The sequence below is a fragment of the Castor canadensis genome, chromosome 7 (genome assembly GCF_047511655.1).
Source record: "Castor canadensis chromosome 7, mCasCan1.hap1v2, whole genome shotgun sequence".
Lineage (NCBI taxonomy): Eukaryota > Metazoa > Chordata > Mammalia > Rodentia > Castoridae > Castor > Castor canadensis.
In genome coordinates, this window is record NC_133392.1 from 151,860,514 (window position 1) to 151,881,805 (window position 21,292).

Sequence of the window (21,292 nt, forward strand, 5' to 3'; positions counted from 1 at the left end):
CGGCTCACTGGGTTGGCACAAAGGATGTCCTGACTCATTTGCATTACTTCTCATCAGCCTGGCCTTGAGGGCTTCTAACATCTGAGAAGCAAGGTGCCCCCCTTTCTCTCAATCATCAGCCTGCGGGTAGGGGGTGGGGGGCAGAGGGTCGTCAGGAGCTGCCCTGTTGCCTGGATGTCCCTGTCGTCCCTAGAGCCTACCTGGGTCGATGTCCTTCAATGTGGCAATCTCTCCCTCTATTTTTTTATGGTGTTGAGCTACTTGCTGGAGTCTTTCCTCCAGACTCACGATTGTCTGGGAGTGCTGTTTGATTTGTTCCTTGTATTGCATGACTTCCTCTTCAAATTCGTGTTTCTGGGCTTCCCACTCGTCTTGGAGAGCCTTCATGGCCTGCTGTTGCAACCGTATCCGCTCCTCCATCATGATCTGTGAAAACAGTGCAAGGGTTATGTGATCTTGGAGCTTGGTGACAAAAAACAGTTTGCCTCCTTTGGATATACAGGAGCTAAACTGGATCCTGCCCCAGGCCTTTGCATATGCTGTTCCTCTCTCCTTTTATGGCTGTCCCCTTCTTACCTTTCAGGTCTCAGTCCCAAAGCCACCTCCTTAGAGAGACCCTCCCTGACCAGCTGTCTATCACACTTGTTTGAGACACTCCCTATTTTATTTCTTTTATTGCCCCTGAGACCCTTATCACTATCCAAAATGACCTTGTTTTTTTGCTTCTCATTCCCATGGGGCCATTAACTTTGTGCTTATTTACTGCTGTGCCCACAGCCTCCAGACCTAAATGGTGACAGACGTTAATGAATGAATGAGCCGAGCTTGGTGGTACCAGCCAATAATCCCAGCTCTCAGGAGGCTGAAGCAGGATGACTGGTGTTCAGGAGAGCTTGGTCTACAGAGTGACACCTGTTTCAAAAACCACAAAGAAAAAAATCCCAAAGTAACAGCAGTGAATGAATGAGTGAACAATTCCATAAGACAAAAGCAAATGAGGCCAGGTGCTGGTGTCTCACGCCTGTTATCTTAGCTAGGCAGGAGGCAGAGATCAGGAGGATTGAGGTTTGAAGCCAGCCTGGGCAAAGAGTTTTCGAGACCCTATCTCAAAAAAACCCTTCACACACACACACAAAAGGCTGGTGGAGTGGCTCAAGGTATAGGCCCTGAGTTCAAAGTCCAGTACTGAAAAAAAAGAAAATGTATATGTATTTCTTTGTTTTTTATTGGAACTGGGATTTGAACTCAGGACTTTGCACTTGCAAAGCAGGCACTCTACCACTTGAGCCACACCTCCAGTCCATTTTGCTCTGGTTATTTTAGAGATGGGGCCTCAAGAACTATTTGCTCTGGCTGATTCTCAAGAACTGCATGTTCTCTCTTCCAGGAGACCCCTGCCACGCTGGACCTCCACGTTCCCATCAAGGTGACACCCACCTGCCTCCCATCTCCTCTCTTTTTGCTGTACTTGTGGTCACATGTACAGCTGTCAAATGCTGCCACTATGACCCTGCCGTGGCACAAGGTGCTCTTCTTCGCCACCGCCCTTTGAGTGTCCAGGCTATTATGATTCTAGACACATACTACAGTGATACATGCAGGTGTAGAACGCTGAGCTGGCCTTTCCAACCCCAGCCCCTCTCCCTGGTTTATTTTGTGCTCTCTGGAAGGTTAATCTTTATTGTGCCCTTACCCACTGATGTGTGACCGAATGTACAGTGACGAATGAATGCAGCATTGGGCCCTGATTGTGCAAGGCCTTGAGTGCCGAGCTAAAGCTTTAAAGTACTGTCTTAGCTGGGTGTTGTGGTTCATGCCTATAATACCAGCTACTTGGGAGGTGGAGGTAGGAGGATAGAGGCCAGCCCTGGAAAAGTTAGCAAGATCTGTCTTAAAATACAAGCCAGGAGTTAGTGGCTCACACCTGTAATCCTAGCTACTTGGGCGGCTGTGATCAGGAGGATTGAGGTTTGAGGCCAGTCCAGGCAAATAGTCTGAGAGGACATATCTCCAAAATAACCGGAGCAAAATGGACTGGTTGTGTGGCTTAAGTGGTAGAGCGCCTGCTTTCAAGTGCAAACCTTGAGTACAAACCCCAGTCCCACCAAAATATAGAAAAAAAAGACCCCCCCCCAAAAAACCCCCCAAAAACCACAAGCTTTGCGCCAGTGGCTCACACCTGTAACTCTAGACACTTGAGAGGTTGAGATCGAGAGGATCATGGTTTGAGGTCAGCCCAGGCAAATAGTTAGTGAGAGCCTATCTCAATGAATAGCTTGGTACTCTGACTCATGCCTGTGATCCTAGCTACTTGGGAGGCAGAAAATCAAGGCCAGCCAAGGAAAAGTTAGCAAGACCCTGTCTCAAAACAAAATATATACAAGCAAAAGTGGTAGCGCGCTTGCCCCATATATGCAAGGCCTTGGGTTCAGTTCCCAGGGATAGAACAAAACAAAACAGTAAAAACATGGTCATAAAATCTGTGGCCTCTTAAAAGTCTTATCATGACATTCCTGGGCACCCTGTCCCTCCTCCCCAATCCTGAAATCATCTGGGGATGCATCTGAGGACGCCTAGGAAGGAGACAGGCTTCCGGGTACTTTTCTTTCCCAGCCAGACTTACTCAACGGGGTAATTTTCCCTTGAAGGGGCACGTGGCAGTGTTTGAAGCCATTTTTGGACTGGGGGAGGATGCTGGCTTCTAGTGGGTAGTGACCAGGAGTGTGGCTTACCATCCTACAATGCAAGGAAATTCCCAGCAGGAGTCACCCGGCCCAGAGTGTCACCAGCCTGAGGCCGAGCAGGCCTGCTCTAAACCCTGTGTGCGCAGGACGCTGGCATCTTCTGCTGAGGAAAACCTTACCGTTTTCCCTGCCACCTACCATTTTTGTCTTGGCCGTTTCCAGTTCGGCTAGCGTTTCATTGAATTTCAGGGTGAGGCTCTCTGTTTTTAGACTCTCAGCCGTCTTTGTTTGCTGAGCCTTTTCTGCCACGGCCAGTGCGTCATTTAATTTATTATTTAAGGCGTCTTCTTTTTGTTCTTTTAATTCTATTTCCTAGACAAATAACAAATATTATAATTATGGTTGTTCAGCATTGGTGTTCACCCTTTCCCCCATGCTGTCAGAGAGGACAGAAACTCCATTCTGTTGGTCTTTGTAAGTCCAAAGCCCACTTCTTCTGGAAGGTTCCAAGTACTGCAGAACTCTGTCTTTAGCTGAGATTTGTCTTCTTGTGATTTTTGATTTCTGAGCTCAGTTCTGTCACCTGGAGCTCTTAGAAAGTTTTATTTCTCTTTTATGAGACAGCCCTTTAAATATTTGAGGAGGGCTGTCATGTCTCTGTAAATCTGGTCTCCAGGATAAATGTGCTGGCTGCTGCCACCCTCCGACAAGGGACCTGTCTTCGGGACTCTCTGCTCTTCTCTGGGGCTCTGGCATGGGGATGCCCCAGCCCTGCCCTCCAGGCCCTGGCAGATTGGACCCCAGTTCCCTGTCCTTGACCCAATGTATACTTCCCCCTGGAACCTGTTCCGCTGTCTTTGTCCCTCCTCCAGCAAAGCGGAACCTGGGCTCCCTGACAGGCGCCATGCTAGGTTTCCAAATGTCATCGAGAGAGGTGCGCCCACCCAGCGTGGGACAGACCCAGGGAGCCCCTCAGCCGCAGGTCGTGGGAGATGGGGTCAGGGGAGAATGAAAGAGGGCTGCCAAGGCAGCAGCAGCGTCTCGGCTACATCACCACTTGGTGAGGAATTGCTGTTTCTGCACCTCTGCAATCACGATGAACTCTGGACAGAACCACATCAAAATGTCACCCGAGATGACTGCTTGGTGGGGCTGCTGTGAGGTTTAATGTCTTTTGAGTGGTTTTCTGTATTTGTTAAATGTTCTAGAAAGGCAGGGGCTCCTTTTATAATCAGGAAAAGAAGCTAGTATTTTTGAAAAACAGAATGCAACCAGTACTGTCACCGTGCTATTCCTGCACCTCATGGGCAGTCACTTCATCCTGTCTGTGCGACTGTGAGGGTCTGAACGACCTGGAGGGCTCGAGGGACGTCAATGAGGATGATGTGCAGATCTGGCCTAAGGAGATGCTCCCTGGGGACATGGCAGGAGGCCAGCAGAGCAGCTTGTCACTCTGCTCCGGGAAACGCCCCAAGGTTCAGAGGCTCCACTGTGGACTGTGGGTGTGTCTTGGGGCCATAAAGCCACCCAGAACCTGAGGCCTGGAGTCTTTGCTGCTCTGCAGCTTTCCTGAGGGTGGCAGAACACGGCCCATGGTCCATGGTCCATGGCCCACAGTCCTTGGTCCTGTTCCTCTTCACACACTCTTTTCCCTGTCTGGTCTCCGTCCGTGAACTTGACCTTCCATCACTCTTCCATGCATACAAGGCCAATGGTGTGCAAACAAGTGGCTTTATGTGTGAGTGCTTCTTTCTTTGTTTTGTTACATATTTATTTGCAATTTCAAGTTTGTTAGATGTACTTATTATTAATTCAATGAGAGGATTACTGAGGATGTGGACTGAACATGGATACAAAATCAGGACTTATTGGTAGCATTTGGATTCTTTTTCTGTGTGTGTGTGTGGCACTAGAGATTAAATATTTGGGATTGAAAATAATTTTTATCATTTTCTAATTTTGCATATAGAATTAAAAATTCAAATTCAAGGACATAAGTTATTGCAAATGCCAAGTTTGTAACAATTCACCTTGAAATGTCAAACTATACACAAACAAAAGATTTTCAACAAATTTGGGAATAGAAGAAAAAACCACTTTGCTTCAAAATGCAAATATTTTCAATATCTACCTAGTGAGTTATTTTAAACATCAGGTTTTGGTAAGCGTGCATTTTGGAGGGGTAGAAAATGCTTTTCAAATTCGGTTAATGTCCTCAGTCAGTCGGTTCATTTTTTACTTGTGTATATTAACTGCAAAAAGGTTCACTGTGATAATTTCATGCCCACATGTGATATACTTTGATCATTCACTCCCTCTGCTACTTTTTCTTACCCTCTTTTCTCCCTCCCTTTTTTTCTTTTACAATTTTAATGGGTTTTATTATTCTGTTTTCCTACATGAATAAAAAGTACTTCAATAATACCCGGGAACTGCATTTAAAACCATTCTCTAAGTGTCCATTTCTTCAGAGATTAACTCAAAATTTCAGAATGTCAAATTCTATTTTTTTTCAAATTTTCAAAAAGAATATTTCTTTTATGGTACTGGGCTTGAACTCAGGGCATCACACTTGCTAAGCAGATGCTCTACCTGTTGAGCTTTGTCCCCAGACCTTGTTGTGCTGGTTATTCTTGAGATAGGGTCTTGCTTTATCCCCAGGCTAGCCTGGATCTCAATCCTCCTATTTATGCTTCCCTGTGTAGCTAGGATGACAGACATGCACCACTGCTTCTGGCCATCAGTTAAGATGCTGGGGGGGTGGGTCTTAAAAACTTTTACCCTGGGCTGGCCTTGATTGGCCTTGAGTACCTCGGATTAGACCATGCCTGGCTAAATTTTCTTTTAACTTAAAATTTTTAAGTTGCAAATTGACAAATTATATTTGCATATATTTATGGGGTACAAAATAATGCTATGATTTATGAATACAATGTAGAATAATTAAGTTAAGCTAATCAACATATCAACTACTTATTTTTTTGTGGTGGAAACATTTGATACTTACTCTTAGAACTTTTGAAAGGTACAGCACACTATTATTTGTTAAATTCACCACAGTGTGCAAAAGATCTCAAAACCAAACTCGACTTATTCCTCTGCTGTGAGGCTTTGTGACCTTTGACCCTCATCTCCCTGTCCCCTCCCTGTAGTCTCCGTTACCCCTGCTCCTCTCTGTTTTGGGGAGTTCCATGGTTTTAGAATCCAAATACGAGGCTGAACAGGCGATGTGTGTCTTTCTGTGGGATTGGCTTATTTCACTTAATGACCCCCGAATTCCACCTGTGTTCTCAGAAATGGCAGAATTTCTTTCTGCTTTACGATGTAATATTTCATTGTGTATAGCCACACACATGGTCATCTGTTTACCACTGATGTGCACTGAGGTTGATCCTATAACCGGGTTATTGCGAACAGTGCTGCAGTGAATGTGGGTGTGTAGACGTCTCTTTCACAAACTGGTTTTAAGACCTTTGGGTAAATACTCAGACATGGGATCACTGGATCACCTGCTGATTCTAATTTTAGTTTTGTGAGGAGCCTCCATCTGGGAGGTTTCCTGCAGTGGCTACACTAATTTACATTCCCAGCACCGTTGTGCAGAGGGTCCCCTTTCTCTCCATCCCCGTCAACCCTGATTATCTCCCTGTAGTTTTAATTTGCATTTCCCTAAGGATTGTTAACACGGAACATCTTTCATATATCTGTTGGCCATTTGTCTGTCTTCTATTGAAAAGTATCTGTCAGGTCTCTTGTCCATTTTAAATTGGATTTCTTTTTCTTTCTATAGGGTTAAGTTCTGTATATACTTTGGGTATGATCACTTATGTATGGCTGGCACATATTTTTCTCCCAATCTGTCCATCCATTTAATTTGGATGTGCTGTCATTTGTCAGTTTTTGCTTTTGTTGCCTATACTTTTAGGGTTAAACCTAAAAAGTCATTGTCCAGACCAGAATCATACAGTTTTCCTTTGTTTCTGTGACCTTGTATTTTTGAGGTCTTTCCAGGGAAGTGCTGAGTTCCTGGGGTGGAATCCTGCTTCTCCTGGTCACTGTGGTGCCACCAGCCAATGGTGAGGTTTCTGCACACTCCATCCTCTGATGTCCTTCTGTTTTAAGGACTTCCCTGCATCTAGAGTCCTCCCTATGGTGACCCTTGGGAGAGAATCTTTCCCGGGTTGGTACAAAGAGTGGCCACATCACCAAGCAATGGCTCACATCTATAACCCTAGCTACTCAAGAGGCAGAGATCTGGAGGATCAGGGTTCAAAGTCAGCCTCAGGCAAATAGTTCTCAAGACCCTATCTTGCAAAAGCCCATCACAAACAAAGGGCTGGTGGAGTGGTTCAAATGGTAAGAGTGCCTGCCTAGCAAGTGTGAAGCCCTGAGTTCAAACCCTACTACCACTAAAAAATTAAATATATAAAGGTCACATATTCATGAGTTTGATAGTAAACCACAACTGACTGGGCTTTCCCTTGTTCTGTAAGTGAGAATAAAATTGATTTCAGGATATGCTTTTTTTTTTGCAGAGGTCCCATTTATTTCCCAGCCTATGTATGTATGTACCTTGAGCATTTCAATCTGTCCTGTTCTACTGGTGTATTTCATGGGAGGTCCATGGTGCATTTGGGGAAACCAGGCTGGGAGTGAGCAGATGCTGCCCTGGCTCTCGCTTAGCCTGCAGTCATGGCTCTGGACAGAAGTACTGCTGCCCTGAGCTCATGGATCTTGAGCTACTTTGCTGAGCTCTGTCTTCTCTAGACACCTGCCAGTTAGGCAAGGCCCCCATTAAAAGCAGTGCCCAGGACTGTCGTGAGTCACAGATGCTTTACTGACACTGTGCTTCCCAGGATGGTGTTGTTCAGAGCTCTTTGATATTACTTGATAAAAATGCAGACTCCTATCCCTGCACTGGTGGCTCATGCCTGTAATCCTAGCTACTTGGGAGACTGAGATTGGAAGGATTTCTTGACTTCAAGTTATCAGTCATGGTGTGTGTGTCTGTCCTCTGCACTATAGGGGACCAGGAGGAACGAATGATGTCTACAGTTTGTGAGGTCATGGGCCACCCACTGTGCCTCCAACTAGAAGTCATCACTTCAGTTTCGTAGGTGACGATGATGACAATGACCAGTGCTGGTGGGAAACCGACATGGAAGTGATCAGAGGTGCAGGTGTGTACAACCTGACGTCTCTCTTACCCCACACAAGGCTGAAGCTCAGTAGAGAGATGGGGAGAAGATGAAGAGTTTGGGAGTCCGGGTTCAGATCCTGCCCTGTGGCTTCTGAGCCTCAGGCTTGTAATAATCCTATAAGCCAACCCACAGAAGTGCTCTGTGTGTGCATTCGTAGTCATGTCTCACAGTGAATCATAAGATGGACCCATTGACATTGTATGGATTTAGGATGTGAGGACAACAAAGCACAGAGATGGTAAGCAACTTGCCTAAACTCCAACAGCCAGACAGGGGCAGAGGGAAGATTTGAACCCCAACCACCTCATCCTTTCCTCTCCGAGACTCATACCTCTTTCAGCTTGGTTAAGCGGTTCTCCAGGTCCTGCCCCTTCCTCTTCTCCTTCTCTAAGGCCTCCTGCAATCTGTGTCTCTCATATGCCATGCTGCTCTCCGACATCTGGAGGTCAAGGACAAGGGGACTGAAAGTGGTGAACTGAGAGGAAGGGAAGTGTCACTGAAAAGGACAGCCAGGATGAGTCACTGTTGAAATCGGTGACACAGAACTTGGGAGCAAGACGTCAGTGCCCAGGGAGAGAGGCAAGAAGTTTGGTGCTTACCAGGCTGGAGCCAGGAAACCAAGTCTCCCTTAGTTATGTACACAGAGAAAGCTATTCATCACTCAGAACTCTGGGGATGGTTTCAGGAAATGATCCGCCCATGTGTGCCCAGGTCCCGTCATCAGGCGTCGAGCCACCTACTAACCCAGCAGGTACTGGCACCAGCACAGGCTCTCACTGGGAAGTACCGGGGCTTTGGGGAGGTGGGGCAAGACAGACAACACCTGGTCATACTTCCTGTCCCCGCAGGCCTGATGCCTGTGGCTTCGAAGGACACAGGCGTGTTTTCAGACCACAAAGATCTGGGTCTCAAAACGTGACAAGCAGTTTGGAGCTGAGAACACGTACCCCTCAGGCCAGGTAGGAGGTCAGAGGCCTGCCCACCCCTGTGCAGATCCCAGGAGGTGATGACCAGAATGGGTGGAAAAAGTCTATTTGCAGTTGTGGGAACTTGTTAACTGTAACCCCCATACTGACGTAACGTTCACAAGACACTGTGTCCCCCTGCAGACAAAAGGCTGGAGAATCAGGTACCAAAATGTGAACAGCAGTTATTTGGGGGGAAATAACGACTTTTCATTGGTCTGTGGTTTCTACATTTTCTTTAGTGAACAGGCATTCTTACTAAAAAGAAGACACTGTGGGGCAGAGAGGCTTTCATTAGAGCCGGTGAGACTGGGGGATGTGTGGGCCACCTTTCCCAATGCTCCCTGTGTTTGAGCAGACTCCAGTGCCCCCACCCTAACCACTGAACCACCTAGTCTGGGGCCCTGCCTTATCTGTCCCCTAATTCAGACCCCATCCTCTCTGGAAGCAGGCATGTTTATATGTCTGCCACTCTGCCTGGTGGGCCCAGGCTTCAAGACCCTATCCCTGGCCCATGCTTTGGGGCAGCTGTGACCTTGGGTTTGTCCCCACTCCCACCCCACCATTGAGATTTGGACTCTGGCCAACCTTCCTTGCAGACACAGTGCAGTCCTACTGCCAAGACCTTTGTTGAGGAACACTGGGCCCCGCCCTGGAGTCTGGTTTCACTGGGCCAAGTGCCTAACCAGGACTAGACCTCTATTTACATTATAGCTGGGAATACAGAGAAGGCAAAGGCCTTGCCAGGGTCACACAGCATGTTAGGGCAAAGCTAGGATTTGAACACCAGATGGATCCTTTTAGGCCTCCATGAAGAGCCTTTCTGTTCTTCCTTGTCTCCCCATGTTGTTCCCTGCTTCCTTCCCATCTCACTCTAGCCTTGGTTTCATCGCCTCCCATCCTCCTTGCTAGCTCAGGTTCTGTTCTCTTTAGGCATGGGAAACAGGAGCCAGGAATCCAGAAATAAACATTGTATTGGGGAATAGCTCGGTTACAAGCACACAGGCACTATTTTCTTTGCTGTAAGCCTCACACTCCCTTGATGAGCTGCAATGTGTAAATAATCTCTCTCCCTTTTCCCTACGCCGTTGGTAAGAGTCCAGAAACTAAGCCAATTTATCTCTGAGAAGAATGCAGGTGCTGAAAAAGCTGCCCGGGACCATCCCCTCCTTGGTCTAGGGACTGCTTCTTAAAATTACAGAAAGAAGTCTATGTTTCGATGTCCTGATACAGAAAAGCTGATCGCTGACCATTGCATCATAACTCCTGTTGGGTGATAACGTCCACACAGTGCAGTAGCAGGAATGATAGCCAAGTGCTCGTGATAACCAGGTGCTCAGAAGAAAGGAATGTCCACGGCCCTCCCCTGCTCTCACCCAAAACACTCCAGTGTCAAACAAGGGCCCATTGAGTCGAGGATTTCACTCTCTCAGGAAACCTCTTCAGAGTCCATCGAGCCCCGGTGATACTGCCCCTCCAGGTTTTGCTCAAAGGTCACCTCCTCCCTGCTGACGATCACTCTCTAGCCTGCCCTCTGCCTACTTTCCCCTTGGTACTGGACTTGGGAGGCGTCCTCTTTGCTTATGTGGGGACTGCCTCCCTTTGCTGGGGGCAGGGAGTTCTGGGGCAGCAAGGCCCACTGCACCCAGAACAGGGCCTGACACAGGGGTGAGGCCTGGGACAGGGGTGGAGGAGGGGCACACACTGAGATGATGGATAATGAATCAAACCAAATCATACAATGCACTGAGCCGTCAGCTCTGTTTCTGCAAGCTTCACAAGGCCAGGGTGGGTGAATCTGCCACGTCTATCCCCAGCTTGTGTTGAAAGAAGTGTAGCTTACTGAGCGATGTCTCTCTGACCCTCAGCTCCATGGGTGAGACGTGGGCATTGTGGCTGAGAGAGATAGGCTGGGCCTTGGGGCCTTGGGATCTGCCTGTTCTGGACAGGAGTGTCTGGTAATCCGGTCCCCAGGCTGGTGGGGTGGGTGGGTGGATGTTTCCTGTTTTGCCTGGGCCTGGCATTTGGAGGCCTCTCCTCACCTCCCCCACACCATGGTCTCTGTGACACTGCACTTCTTACCCGTCCCCAGTGTGTATCTGATATGACTACCGGGGGAACCTCTTGCGTCCATCCCTGCCTGCCCCGTCTTACTTGGGAATATTTGTGTCTCTTGCCTGATGGCAGGTCCCCCTGAGAAGCCAGGACACCAGCAGAGTGTCTCTCCTGTCACACCTTGCTGTGACGAGGATGACAACAGTGGCTAAGAGACCAGCCAGCTGTACCTGGGGTTCTCTCCTGGTAGCATCTCCCCTGCCCCAGGTGGCTGAGCAGACAGCAGGATAAGCAAGAGGCCTGAGTGCCAGGACTGTTCCATGCACCCTACGTGCAGTAACATTTCCACCATGGGGTGTGAGGATGGGAACCACTTTTCTGATGAGGACACTGAAGGATTGGAAGTTTGGATCTTCCAGAACCAAAGGCTAGTGAGTGGCAGATGTCGGCCACTTACTGTGGAGCTGCTGCTGGGCCATGAACCCCACGCTCTCAGGCATGCCTGACCTGCAAGTTCTTTCCAAGAGGTTCTGGTTGCCCCTACCTCCTTCTGTTGGGTCAAGTGATTCTCCAGGTCTTGCACTTTCCTCCGTTCCACCTCGAGGGCCTCCTTTGCCTTCCTTTTCTCAAGGGACAAGCTGCTCTCCAAGACCTGAAAGTCAAGAGCAGTGGTTTGGGAGGCCGCCCGCCAGGGGCCCACACTGTGAATACTGACACATTAACAGTGGGCAGCTAAAATGGCGGGATGGCTGTTACATGCTGGGCCCTGGGTGGTCCTCTACTCATGGTGGGAACCTTGCCCTCACAGTGACCCTGTTATTGGGAAGGACTGCAAGTGGCCTATTTCATACATGAGGAGACAGAGGACAGGAGGAGGTGAGGGCTTAGGGCCACATGGTCTGTCAGCCCTGAGGTTTGGATTGGGATCCTGCACAGAGGAAAGCTCACAGCCCGCACACAGAGGCCCCGGGAGGGGACCCGCAAGTGGAGGAGACCAGGCTGCCTGTCACTGGAGCAGGGGGCCTCTCCGATGGGGAAGAGCCTCATTAGTATTGGAACTGCCCATGATGGAAATAAATCTGACTGGGAATCTGGTGTCCAGGGAGAGAGGGGGCTGAATGGACGAGCCCCAATGTACCAACTTCCAGAAGGGGTGTGTGGCCAGCCCTGCTGACGATGCTCCAGGTGGGACTACTGAGAAGATGGAGCTAGTTATTCCTGTTCCTAGTCAAGGAATTTCATCTGGAAAGTTATTCACAGATAAGCTGTGCAGCTAAAGGGCTTCAAACAAATCCCCAAAGGATGTAAAATGATGGTCTAGCTCGTTTCTTATCACTACAGTAAAGGACACCCTAACTTTCACATGGATGGCCCTCTAAACCCCAGCTGACCATCAGCATGTTGAATCTGGAGCACAATTTCTAGGACAGCCCACCATGAGGGCCCTGGTGAGCCATCCCCAAGACGGCCATGTTGAATATTTTGGAGTGAAAAGTAGTGAAGGAGCTCCGCACTCTATTGACCCAATACCAGCTCTCAACAGAGCACCAAGTAGTGACATCATGGGAACGTCACATTCATTTTCAGTGTCTCAGGTGGGTTTCTGGCTAATAAATTGTGAAAGAGACTTCAAGGTACCTTCAGGTGACAAAGGGTTGGCTGCCATGTCTGAACCCACAGGTCCGCACCAGACTTTCTCCTGGGCAGGCCCCCTGAAGCAAAGATGGGCCACCAGGAATGGTGGCAGGCAACATTTTTTTTTTCTTGCAGTACTGGGGCTTGCAGTACTTGAACTTGGGGCTTTGTGCTTGCTAGGCAGATTCTCTATGGCTTGAGCCAGACCCCCAGCCCTTTTTGTGCTCTGGTTATTTTGGAGATAGGATCTCTCACCTTTGCCCAGGCTGGCCTGGATGGCAATCCTCCTATTTTAGGCTTCTTGCTATAGGTAGGATGACAGGTGCATAATCACAGCACTTGAGATGGGGTCTTACAAACGTTTTTGTCCGGCCTCAAACCTCGGTCCTTCTAATCTCAGCCTCCCAAGTAGCTAGGATTAGAGGCATAAGCCATCTCATCCAGCTGGGAACTGACCTTTAACACAACTTCAAAACCCAAATTATGACCTAGTGGTTCTCCTGTCTTTAAAGATCCATCAGACAAAATGGTAGAAGATCTAAAAAAAGAAGCCGAGGGCTGGGGGAGGGGCTCAAGTGGTAGAGCACCTGTCTACCAAGTTCAGGGCCCTGAGTTCAAATCCCAGTCAAACCCCCAGAAAAAGTCAAATATTCACTGGAGGCCACTCACATTCCTTGGGTAGAAAGCCAGCCAGGTCCTGCCAGGAGCAGCTGATGTTTGGACATACCTGGATGTCCCAGCGGTGTCTACCCTCCACTTGAGGCTTCAGTCTTTCTCTGATGTCCCCTGTGACCTCAGAATCTCTAAATTCAAGGGCCCTCCTGGCTCAGATGTTGATCCTTGGGTGCTGTTTGACTTAAATGTCTCCAAGGGAGTCCCCTCTTTGCCTTCCCTGGAGACATGACTTGGGCAGACCTGAGAGACACTGTTTACAGGGGGCTGACTCTTCTCTGGGTCAGGTCAGGCTGCCTGGCTATGTCTGGGGACCCCTTTTTCCCTCGTGGTGGGCGAGGAAAATGGGTTGACAGCAAGCAAGCCCTACACAGAAGTGGAGGGAGATGTGGCAGAGTGAGAATTACAACAGCTAGTACTTACTCAGCTTCCCAAAGCCCCGAAACCCAGCTCCAGGACAGTGCTACCACACTTTGCCTCCCCACCCCTGTGGTTCTGAACTTACTTCCATAGGGCCCTGGAGCCTCAAGCGGATCTGACTCCAGCTGACTCTACCTCCCCCAGCAATTGAGCTGAGTGTGTACCTCCTTCTGGCGGGCCAAGCAGCTCTCCAGCTCCTGGACTCTCGCCTGCTCCTCCTCTAAGGCCTCCTTGGCTCTGAGTTTCTCTTGCACAATGCTTTCCTCCAGAACCTGCAAGTCAAGGACCATTACCAAACACACCTAGTTGCCATGGCAGGAAGCTGGATTCTGCCAGGCTCTGTGTGGTTTGCCTTTCACTCCTTACCACACCCACAAGGGGACTGGGCAGCAGAGTCCAGGGGCTGGCAATGGGCTCTGATATGGGCAGGCCCAGGGGAGAGTCCTACATGGATCCCTCCCAGTTGTAGGGCCTGGATTCAGGCTCAGGCTGCCTCTGTCTCTTCGAGCTGCATACCTTCTGACGGGCCAAGCGACAATCCAGCTCGTGGGCTCTCGTCTGCTCCTCCTCTAAGGCCTTCTTGGCTCTGCTTTTCTCTTGAATGACACTTTCCTCCAAAGCCTGCAAGTCAAAGGTCCTTGTTGGTCTAGCTGGTAGCCATGGCAGGAATCTGAACTCTGACAGGTTCCTCGTAAGTCTGCCCTTCACTCTGTGCCAGGCCCCAAGGACAATGGTGGCCGTGGAGCCTAGGGGCTTGGAGCATGTGCTCTGGGCATATCCAGATGCGAGTCCCACATGGATCCCTCCCAGCTGTAGGGTCCTGGTAAGTGAGAGTCTGTATGGAAGCCTCAGTTTCCCTATACAGTGGGTACTGTACTACTTCCTATGTTGGGTTGATGTGAGGAACAGATCTCATGATGAACAGAGGTTCTTGGCACAGTGACAACCACTCACCCCCACTGCAGAGGAGGAAAAAGACTTAGAGACCTTAGAGAATCTGGTGAATTTACTAGAAATCATGTGAGCAGGAAGATGAACAACAGGCCCATGTGATTGCAAAGCTTGTGTCCTAAACCAGTGTTTGCAAACTGGCCTTTGGACCCATTCTGGCCCACTGCCTGTTCTTTGTAAATAAAATTTTATTGGAACACTCCATGGTCATTATTTGTATGTGGTTCATGGGTGCTTTTGCATAAGAGCAGAGTTGAGAAGTCATGTTGAACTGTCTGGTTCTTTGTGGAAAAAGTTGACTGATCCCAAGTTGAAACAGTGGTACGTACACGAATCACGTGGACATTGTTAGCAATTCTTAAAGACAGGAATTTTGCGAGGTTTAAAAAGGAACCTGGAATTTCTGTTGCCATTAAAACCAAGTCCTCAAACAAACCATGATCTGAGAGGGAGCCCAACAGGTGAGCTTGGATGGAACGGTGAGCTGAGGTGGTCACAGGGCAAGAGGAAGGGCCATTTAGAAACTACACTCAGCATGAAAGGCCAGGGGACTTCTAAATGAGGCTCCAGAGTGAAGTTGGTCTGTATAAGTGTCTCAGGAAGGGTGACTGAACAGGAGCCATGGTGCCCATGAGCCATGTCACCTCTGTCTGGGTGGGGACGTGACATCACTTCCTCCCTTTGCTGGGGCTGGTGCATGAAGTTGTGTGTGTTTAGGAAGGGTTGGAAGTGGACCTTAGACACTGTCTGCAAGGAGCAGTGTCACCAATGGGTGTCAAGGAGGCCCAGGCTGGTGACTAAAGGGGTGTTTAATGTGGTGGGGCCGAAGTGCCACATCTCCAAAAATGGAAACAAACAACCCAACATTAAAGCAATGGAACAGGACATTTGGAAAGCTGAGCTAAAGGGGAAGTAGTTGTCATCAGAGAAGCGAGGAAGTGGGTGGAGAGGTAGGAGGACTTTGAAGGTTTCTAGGGCCTTCTGGTTTTGGTTTCTCCTGCAGAATGGTGCTTCCCCCCCCCCCCCCTTCTCTGTAGTAGTTCTTCAGCATCTGCTACCTGATCTCTGGTTATCACAAATCTTACCTTTGTAGGGAGTTTTTGTCCGATGTTTCTTCCTTTTAATCTTTTAGTTCACTAAAGGCAGAGAAAGAAGCAAAGAGAGAAGCCTGGAAGAGGAGAGAGATGGCCCGAGGTAACCAGGTGGGTATCAGAGGATGGAAATGACAGAGGCAGAGGTTTGGAGAGGACTGGGGAAGGTGTGTGTGATGGAGGAGATTGGTCCAAGAAGGGAGGCAGTGAACTGGAGCCAGGAAAAGATGGCACAGCACAGGTCCAGATCTCCACATGGGGGAGAAAGGAGGTGCTGGGGAGGGTGTTGGGTTCCAGTAGATGAAGGCTGCTGTCCTGGGTGGGGGGGGTCTACGCCCACCACCAACAATGGTTCTCAACTGTGGCTGCTCAGCAGAATCACTTGGAACGACTGGTGATTTCCACAGCTGGGTCACCTCCCCCAGTTTAGATCGGGGTTGGGGGAGGGGCAAGGCTTAGTATTTTAAAATTTCTTAAATGACAAAAGTGTGGCCAAAGTCACAAACTACTGATCCAGGATGATGTCAGTGAAGGTAGTGGCACACACACAGGGCGGGTCCCTGAGTGTCACAAAGGGCCAACTGCAAGACCAGGACAAGAACTGGCTTATGAAGTGTGGTCCCCTCCCCTCTACAGAGTCTGACTCAGTGGGTCTGGGCCAGGGGCCGAGGACCTGTATTTTTAATGAAGTGTCTTGGCAAAGTTGTTCTTCCCAGGAAACTTGGGGAAAGCCTCTCTGAGACTCTGCTCTCTTGCCTGGGACGCCAGCGCCATCTGGGAGCTTGTCAGAAGTGACAGCCTGCGTTTTAGCCACATTCCCAGATCCCCAGATCCCCGGATGATCTGGCACCTTAGCCAGTTAGCATCTGATCGGTGCCGCTGTCAGGTGTCTGTTAATTGGCCTGGTTTCTATAAAAGTGAGACAATTTTGGCCATTTGTTTCCCTCACGTGTATAAAGAGAAAGCAAAAGACTGAAGTAATCTCAAATCAATTTCACCCACACTTCATCTGTAGCTTACAAACCAGGACCTACAGGGACAGCTCTGATTTGTATACTCAATGGCAACAGAGAAATGAACAAGGTAGCATTTCTTGAAATTTCAGCAATCCCGCCTTTGCATGTTGATTTTGCTGTGAGTTTTGGAATTCGAGCTTCAAGTGCAATTGGAAATTCTTCAGCCTGTGTAATTGGTTTTGAGTCACAGTAGTAACTCAGCAGCTGCTAAGAGGCCTCCAAGCCCATGTTCTGAGCCTCCTGGGGAAGGCCTCGCCTCTCTTCCCGTAGCACAGGTAGGGACCACCTACCTCCTTCTCCTCCACCAGCCTCCTGATCCTGGCTTTCAGCTTCTCCTCTTGCTCCAGCCTCTGTTCGCTAAGCTTCTCCTTCTCTGCCAGGTGCTCCCGCAGCTTTTCCTGCAGCAAAGACTGCTGAGCTTCCTGGGAAGTTTTGACCTTGACCTAAAGTTGAGAGGAAAGGAAACTAAGGCTGACAGGGACAGGATGAAGGAGCTGTTTTCCCCATTCCTTCCCAAGTTGTTTCCTTTCCCCAGGGGACAAAAGTCTACACAAAATTTCTTAAAAACATGGCAAACTCTACTTAGCCTAGTTACTGGTGGGGAAGCAGGAGAACACTGAGATGCCACTCGATCCACATAGAATCTCAGCTCTTGTTCCTTCTAGATGCTTCTTGGCAGAAACTGAGGTTAATCATAGTATCTGTGCCTTAGATGAGTGCAAGATTAAATGAGATAACGATGGAAAGCTTTTAGCACAATGCTTAGTATATCGTAGGTGGCCCAGTGAACGGTAGCCAGAGTTACTGGTTACCATTTGCTGTGTGTGAGACAAAAGGCAGTGAGCTAGGAATCAGAAGGCCTGAGCTGTTCTCTTGGTTCTTTCACCAGTGAGCTGTGTGGCAACCAAAGAGTCACCAACCTCTCTGGACTTGGATGACCATATCTATGAAATGAGAATGGACAAGGGGCTTACAAATTATAGTCCAAATTACAAATTTGGATTTCCAAATTACAAATTATAGGGAGATCTGGTCCACTGTCTGCTTTTGTTAAGTATGTTTTTTTTTGTTGTTTTTTGTTTCGGTGGTACAGGGGTTTGAACTCAAGGCTTTCTGTTTGCTAGGCAGGTGCTGTACCACTTGAGCCAAGATCCAGCCCTTTTTGCCCTGGTAATTTTGGAGATAGGGTCTCACTTTTTGTCTAGGTAGGGCAATTTACATTTCCCACCGTCACGGGGAGGACAGGTGCGCACCACCATGCTCAGCCTTTTTCCACTGGGATGCGGTCTTGCAAATGTTTTTGCCTGGGCTGGCCAGGAACCAAGATCCTCTGTATCTCAGTCTCCCAAGTAGCTAGGATTACAGGTGTGAGCCACTGGTGCCCAGCTTGCAAGTAGTGTTTTATTGGCACAGAGCCATGTCCATCATGCACACCCATTTGCATGCAGTGTGTAGCTGCCCTCCTCCTACCACAGCAGAGTTGAATAGCTGTGAATAGCTGTGACTTCGACCAGTCTGCAAAAACTAAGATATTTGCTTTCTGGTCCCTTACAGAAAATGCCCTGGACTTGGGTATCTGCTGGTGACTGGATTGGCAGTCCTGATTCTCCAAGCTCCCTTCTATCCATATCTTTGCCTATGTAACTTGCAGTGCCTGCCCATACCCCACTCCCTACCCCTGAACTCAGTCAGCCATGTGACTTGCTTGACCAATGGGGTGTTAGCAGACATTACACAAGCAGAGGATCGAGCAGCACTCCACGATTGGTCCTGCTTTCTCTTGTAGTCTGCATATGGAGCTAGTCTGCTGGAGAATTAGAGACCCGTGGAGTGGAGTGGCTCCGTTGAGGCCAGCCTCGATCAACCAAGGCCAGCCAACCCCCAGAAGACCGAACAAGTCCATCCAAGCTCAGCAGAGCCACCTACCTGCTGCCCCTGGGCATGTGAGAGCCGAAGTTGTGTTATGCAGCATTGTCATGACAAGAGTGGACAGAATGACACAATCCTTAGGACCATCTTTTCTTTTAATAACTCCCCTATCCTGGCCATGGTAGCTGCAATTCATCTACTGCATTTAATAAACATGGTTTTCAAAAGCCGATGACTTTCGGTCATTTGGGATTTTGAGGAAGGAGAATAAGCACTGTGGTTAGCTCAGGAGGCCAGACAGGGGACGGGTGCCCTGTCTTTGCCCTTGTGTGGTGGATGATCTTAGCCACCTTGTCTGAGTCCATTTGAGTGCAAATGGAGAAGTCATATCACCTCTTGGAGAGTGTGGCCCGACTCTCGCACAAATGCTAAGGGAGACCGGGTGCTGGTGGTCACGCCTGTAATCCTAGCTACTTAGGAGGCAGACATCAGGAGGTTGAGGTTCGAAGCCAGCCCGGGCAAATGGTTTGGGAGACCCTATCTCAAAACATCCTTCACAAAAATAGAGCTGGTGAAGTGGCTCAAGGTGAAGGCCCTGAGTTCAGGCCTCAGTACTGAAAAACAAAATGCTAAGGAATGAACTTGTAGAAAATCAAGAATTACCTGAAGATCCTGAGTCTGGCTCATAATTTTTTTGTAATGTTCCAGAAGATATTGCAAATACAAGGGGAACCCTAAAAAAGAGAAGTAAGGAAAAGGTAAGAATCAATTCACCTTTCTTATAATGTCTTTTCTCTTTTCTTAGATAGGATCTTATTATGTAGCCCAGGCTGGCCTTGAACTTGTGATCCTCCTGCCTCTGTCTCCTGAGTGCTGGGATTACAGGTGTGTGCCATCAAGCCTAGCAGGTAAGGATTCTGACATGCCGGGTCATCCGGGATTATCTGGGCAGACCCAATATAATCCCATGGATTCTTTTTTTTTTAAAAATTGTACAAAGTAACGATTTTCATTATGACATTTTCATAGTTGTATATAATGTACTTTGATCGTGACCACTGCCGTCATCCTCACACTCCCTCTGCCCCCAGTAGTCCCCCTCTCTTCCCACATAGTCGCCTTTCTAATTTCATGTCTTTTTTTTTTTTAAATCTAGATTCTGCATATGAGAAAATGTGGTATTTTCTTTCTGAGTCTGGCTTATTTTGCTTATCACGATCATCTCCAGTTCCATCTATTTTCCTGCAAATGACATAATTTCATTCTTTATGGCTGAACAAAACTCTTTTGTGGATAGATACCATACATTCATCTGTTGATGGGCACTGAGGCTGATTGTGAATAGGGCTGTGTAAACAGGGATGTGCAGGTGTCTCTATTTTTCCTGAATTATGGTCCTTTGACACTTGTCCAGGAGTGGTGTCACTGGATCATATGGTAATTCTAATTTTAGTTTTTTGAGGAATCTTCACACTGATTTCCATAGTACCCGTACTAATTTACTTTCCCACCACATCCCTGCCAGCATTTGGGAGAGTGACAAAATGGATTCCTTCTCCAATGCTAGCCTGCCACACAGGAGGTCACTCACACCAAATCCTCCCACAGCATTTGTCTTCTTGATGCTTGCCATTCTGACTGGAGTGAGATGGAATTTCAATGTAGTGTTTTTGCTTTTTGGTACTGGGGTTTGAACTCAGGGCTTCGCAAATGCAAACTTTAAGACTAGAAAGGTATTTCCTGAGTTAGTCTGAGATCAGGGGAAGCAAAGAGAGTGTCGAGATGTGCACTGGAGGGGAGAACCCAGGGAGCCCTGAACTTTCCCAGCAGTAATGACCCAACAGCCAGCAGGAAGGAGGAGGCTGGGGAAAGTGAGGGGCCTGGGCTCAGAGCTCTCAGTCCTGCATTTTAGCAAACCACATGCAGCAGGGAGGCAGCACCTGAGGCAGAGTGGCCAGCCAGCCACAGGCTCTCCAGCAGTGGTCTCCTGACCACTGTGCCCTCTCCAGCTCGAGCTCCCTGCTGTTTTAACTTCCTAGCAGTCAGTGCCTACCTTCCCCTCTCCACAACTGCGTCTCATGACTGTCTCCCACCCAGACACAGTGGCAGGGTGTCCCCAGCCTCCCTGAGTTGCAACTGTCCCTTGTTTTCAGGTCCCCAGAGTAGTTCAGTCTCAAACAACTGGCCACTTTTCAACATGACACCTGACCATAGCATGCTATATGGGGCAGTGACAAAATGGATGTATTCTCCAATGCTGGCCTGTCACACAGGAGGTCACTTCACACCAAATCCCCCCACTGGATTTAAGGTTTGTGAGAACAGTAGGTTTATCCTATGGCTGGGACTGCCAGTCTGTTGTCACCAGGGCTGCCTGGCTTACCTTAATCACACAGGTTCTTGTAAGAAGGAGACTGCAGGAGATTTGGTGACAGAGGAGATGATGTGACAAGATGGAGACATAGAAATTTGAAGTTGCTACACTGCTGGCTTTGAAGATGGGGAAAGGGGCCATGAGCTAAGAAATGAGGCTGTAGATGCTGAAAAAGGCAGAGGTGCCCACCCCTCCACCCCCAAGAGCCTCCAGTGAGAACCAACCCTGCCGACACCTTGACTTTTTTTCGGTGGAACTGAATTTGGACTTTTGGCATCCAGAACTTGAAGAAAATGAATACGTGTCTAAAGTCACAAAGCTCGTGGCAGTTTGTTACAGCAGCACACAGGAGATGAACT

The 21,292-nt window shown here is 48.5% G+C and overlaps 1 protein-coding gene across 1 annotated transcript in view; it reads right to left on the bottom strand.

Moving 5' to 3' along the window:
• Fhad1 (forkhead associated phosphopeptide binding domain 1) overlaps positions 1 to 21,292 on the bottom strand; it is a 123,762-nt gene that overhangs the window by 28,954 nt on the left and 73,516 nt on the right. Inside the window, exons 15-22 of the mRNA XM_074081288.1 lie at positions 19,223 to 19,293; positions 16,981 to 17,133; positions 14,149 to 14,253; positions 13,797 to 13,904; positions 11,450 to 11,557; positions 8,217 to 8,324; positions 2,883 to 3,056; positions 201 to 426 (exon numbers count right to left, since the gene is read on the bottom strand). Of these exons, the coding sequence (XP_073937389.1) occupies positions 201 to 426; positions 2,883 to 3,056; positions 8,217 to 8,324; positions 11,450 to 11,557; positions 13,797 to 13,904; positions 14,149 to 14,253; positions 16,981 to 17,133; positions 19,223 to 19,293 (1,053 nt within the window). The remainder of the gene's footprint in view (positions 1 to 200; positions 427 to 2,882; positions 3,057 to 8,216; positions 8,325 to 11,449; positions 11,558 to 13,796; positions 13,905 to 14,148; positions 14,254 to 16,980; positions 17,134 to 19,222; positions 19,294 to 21,292) is intronic.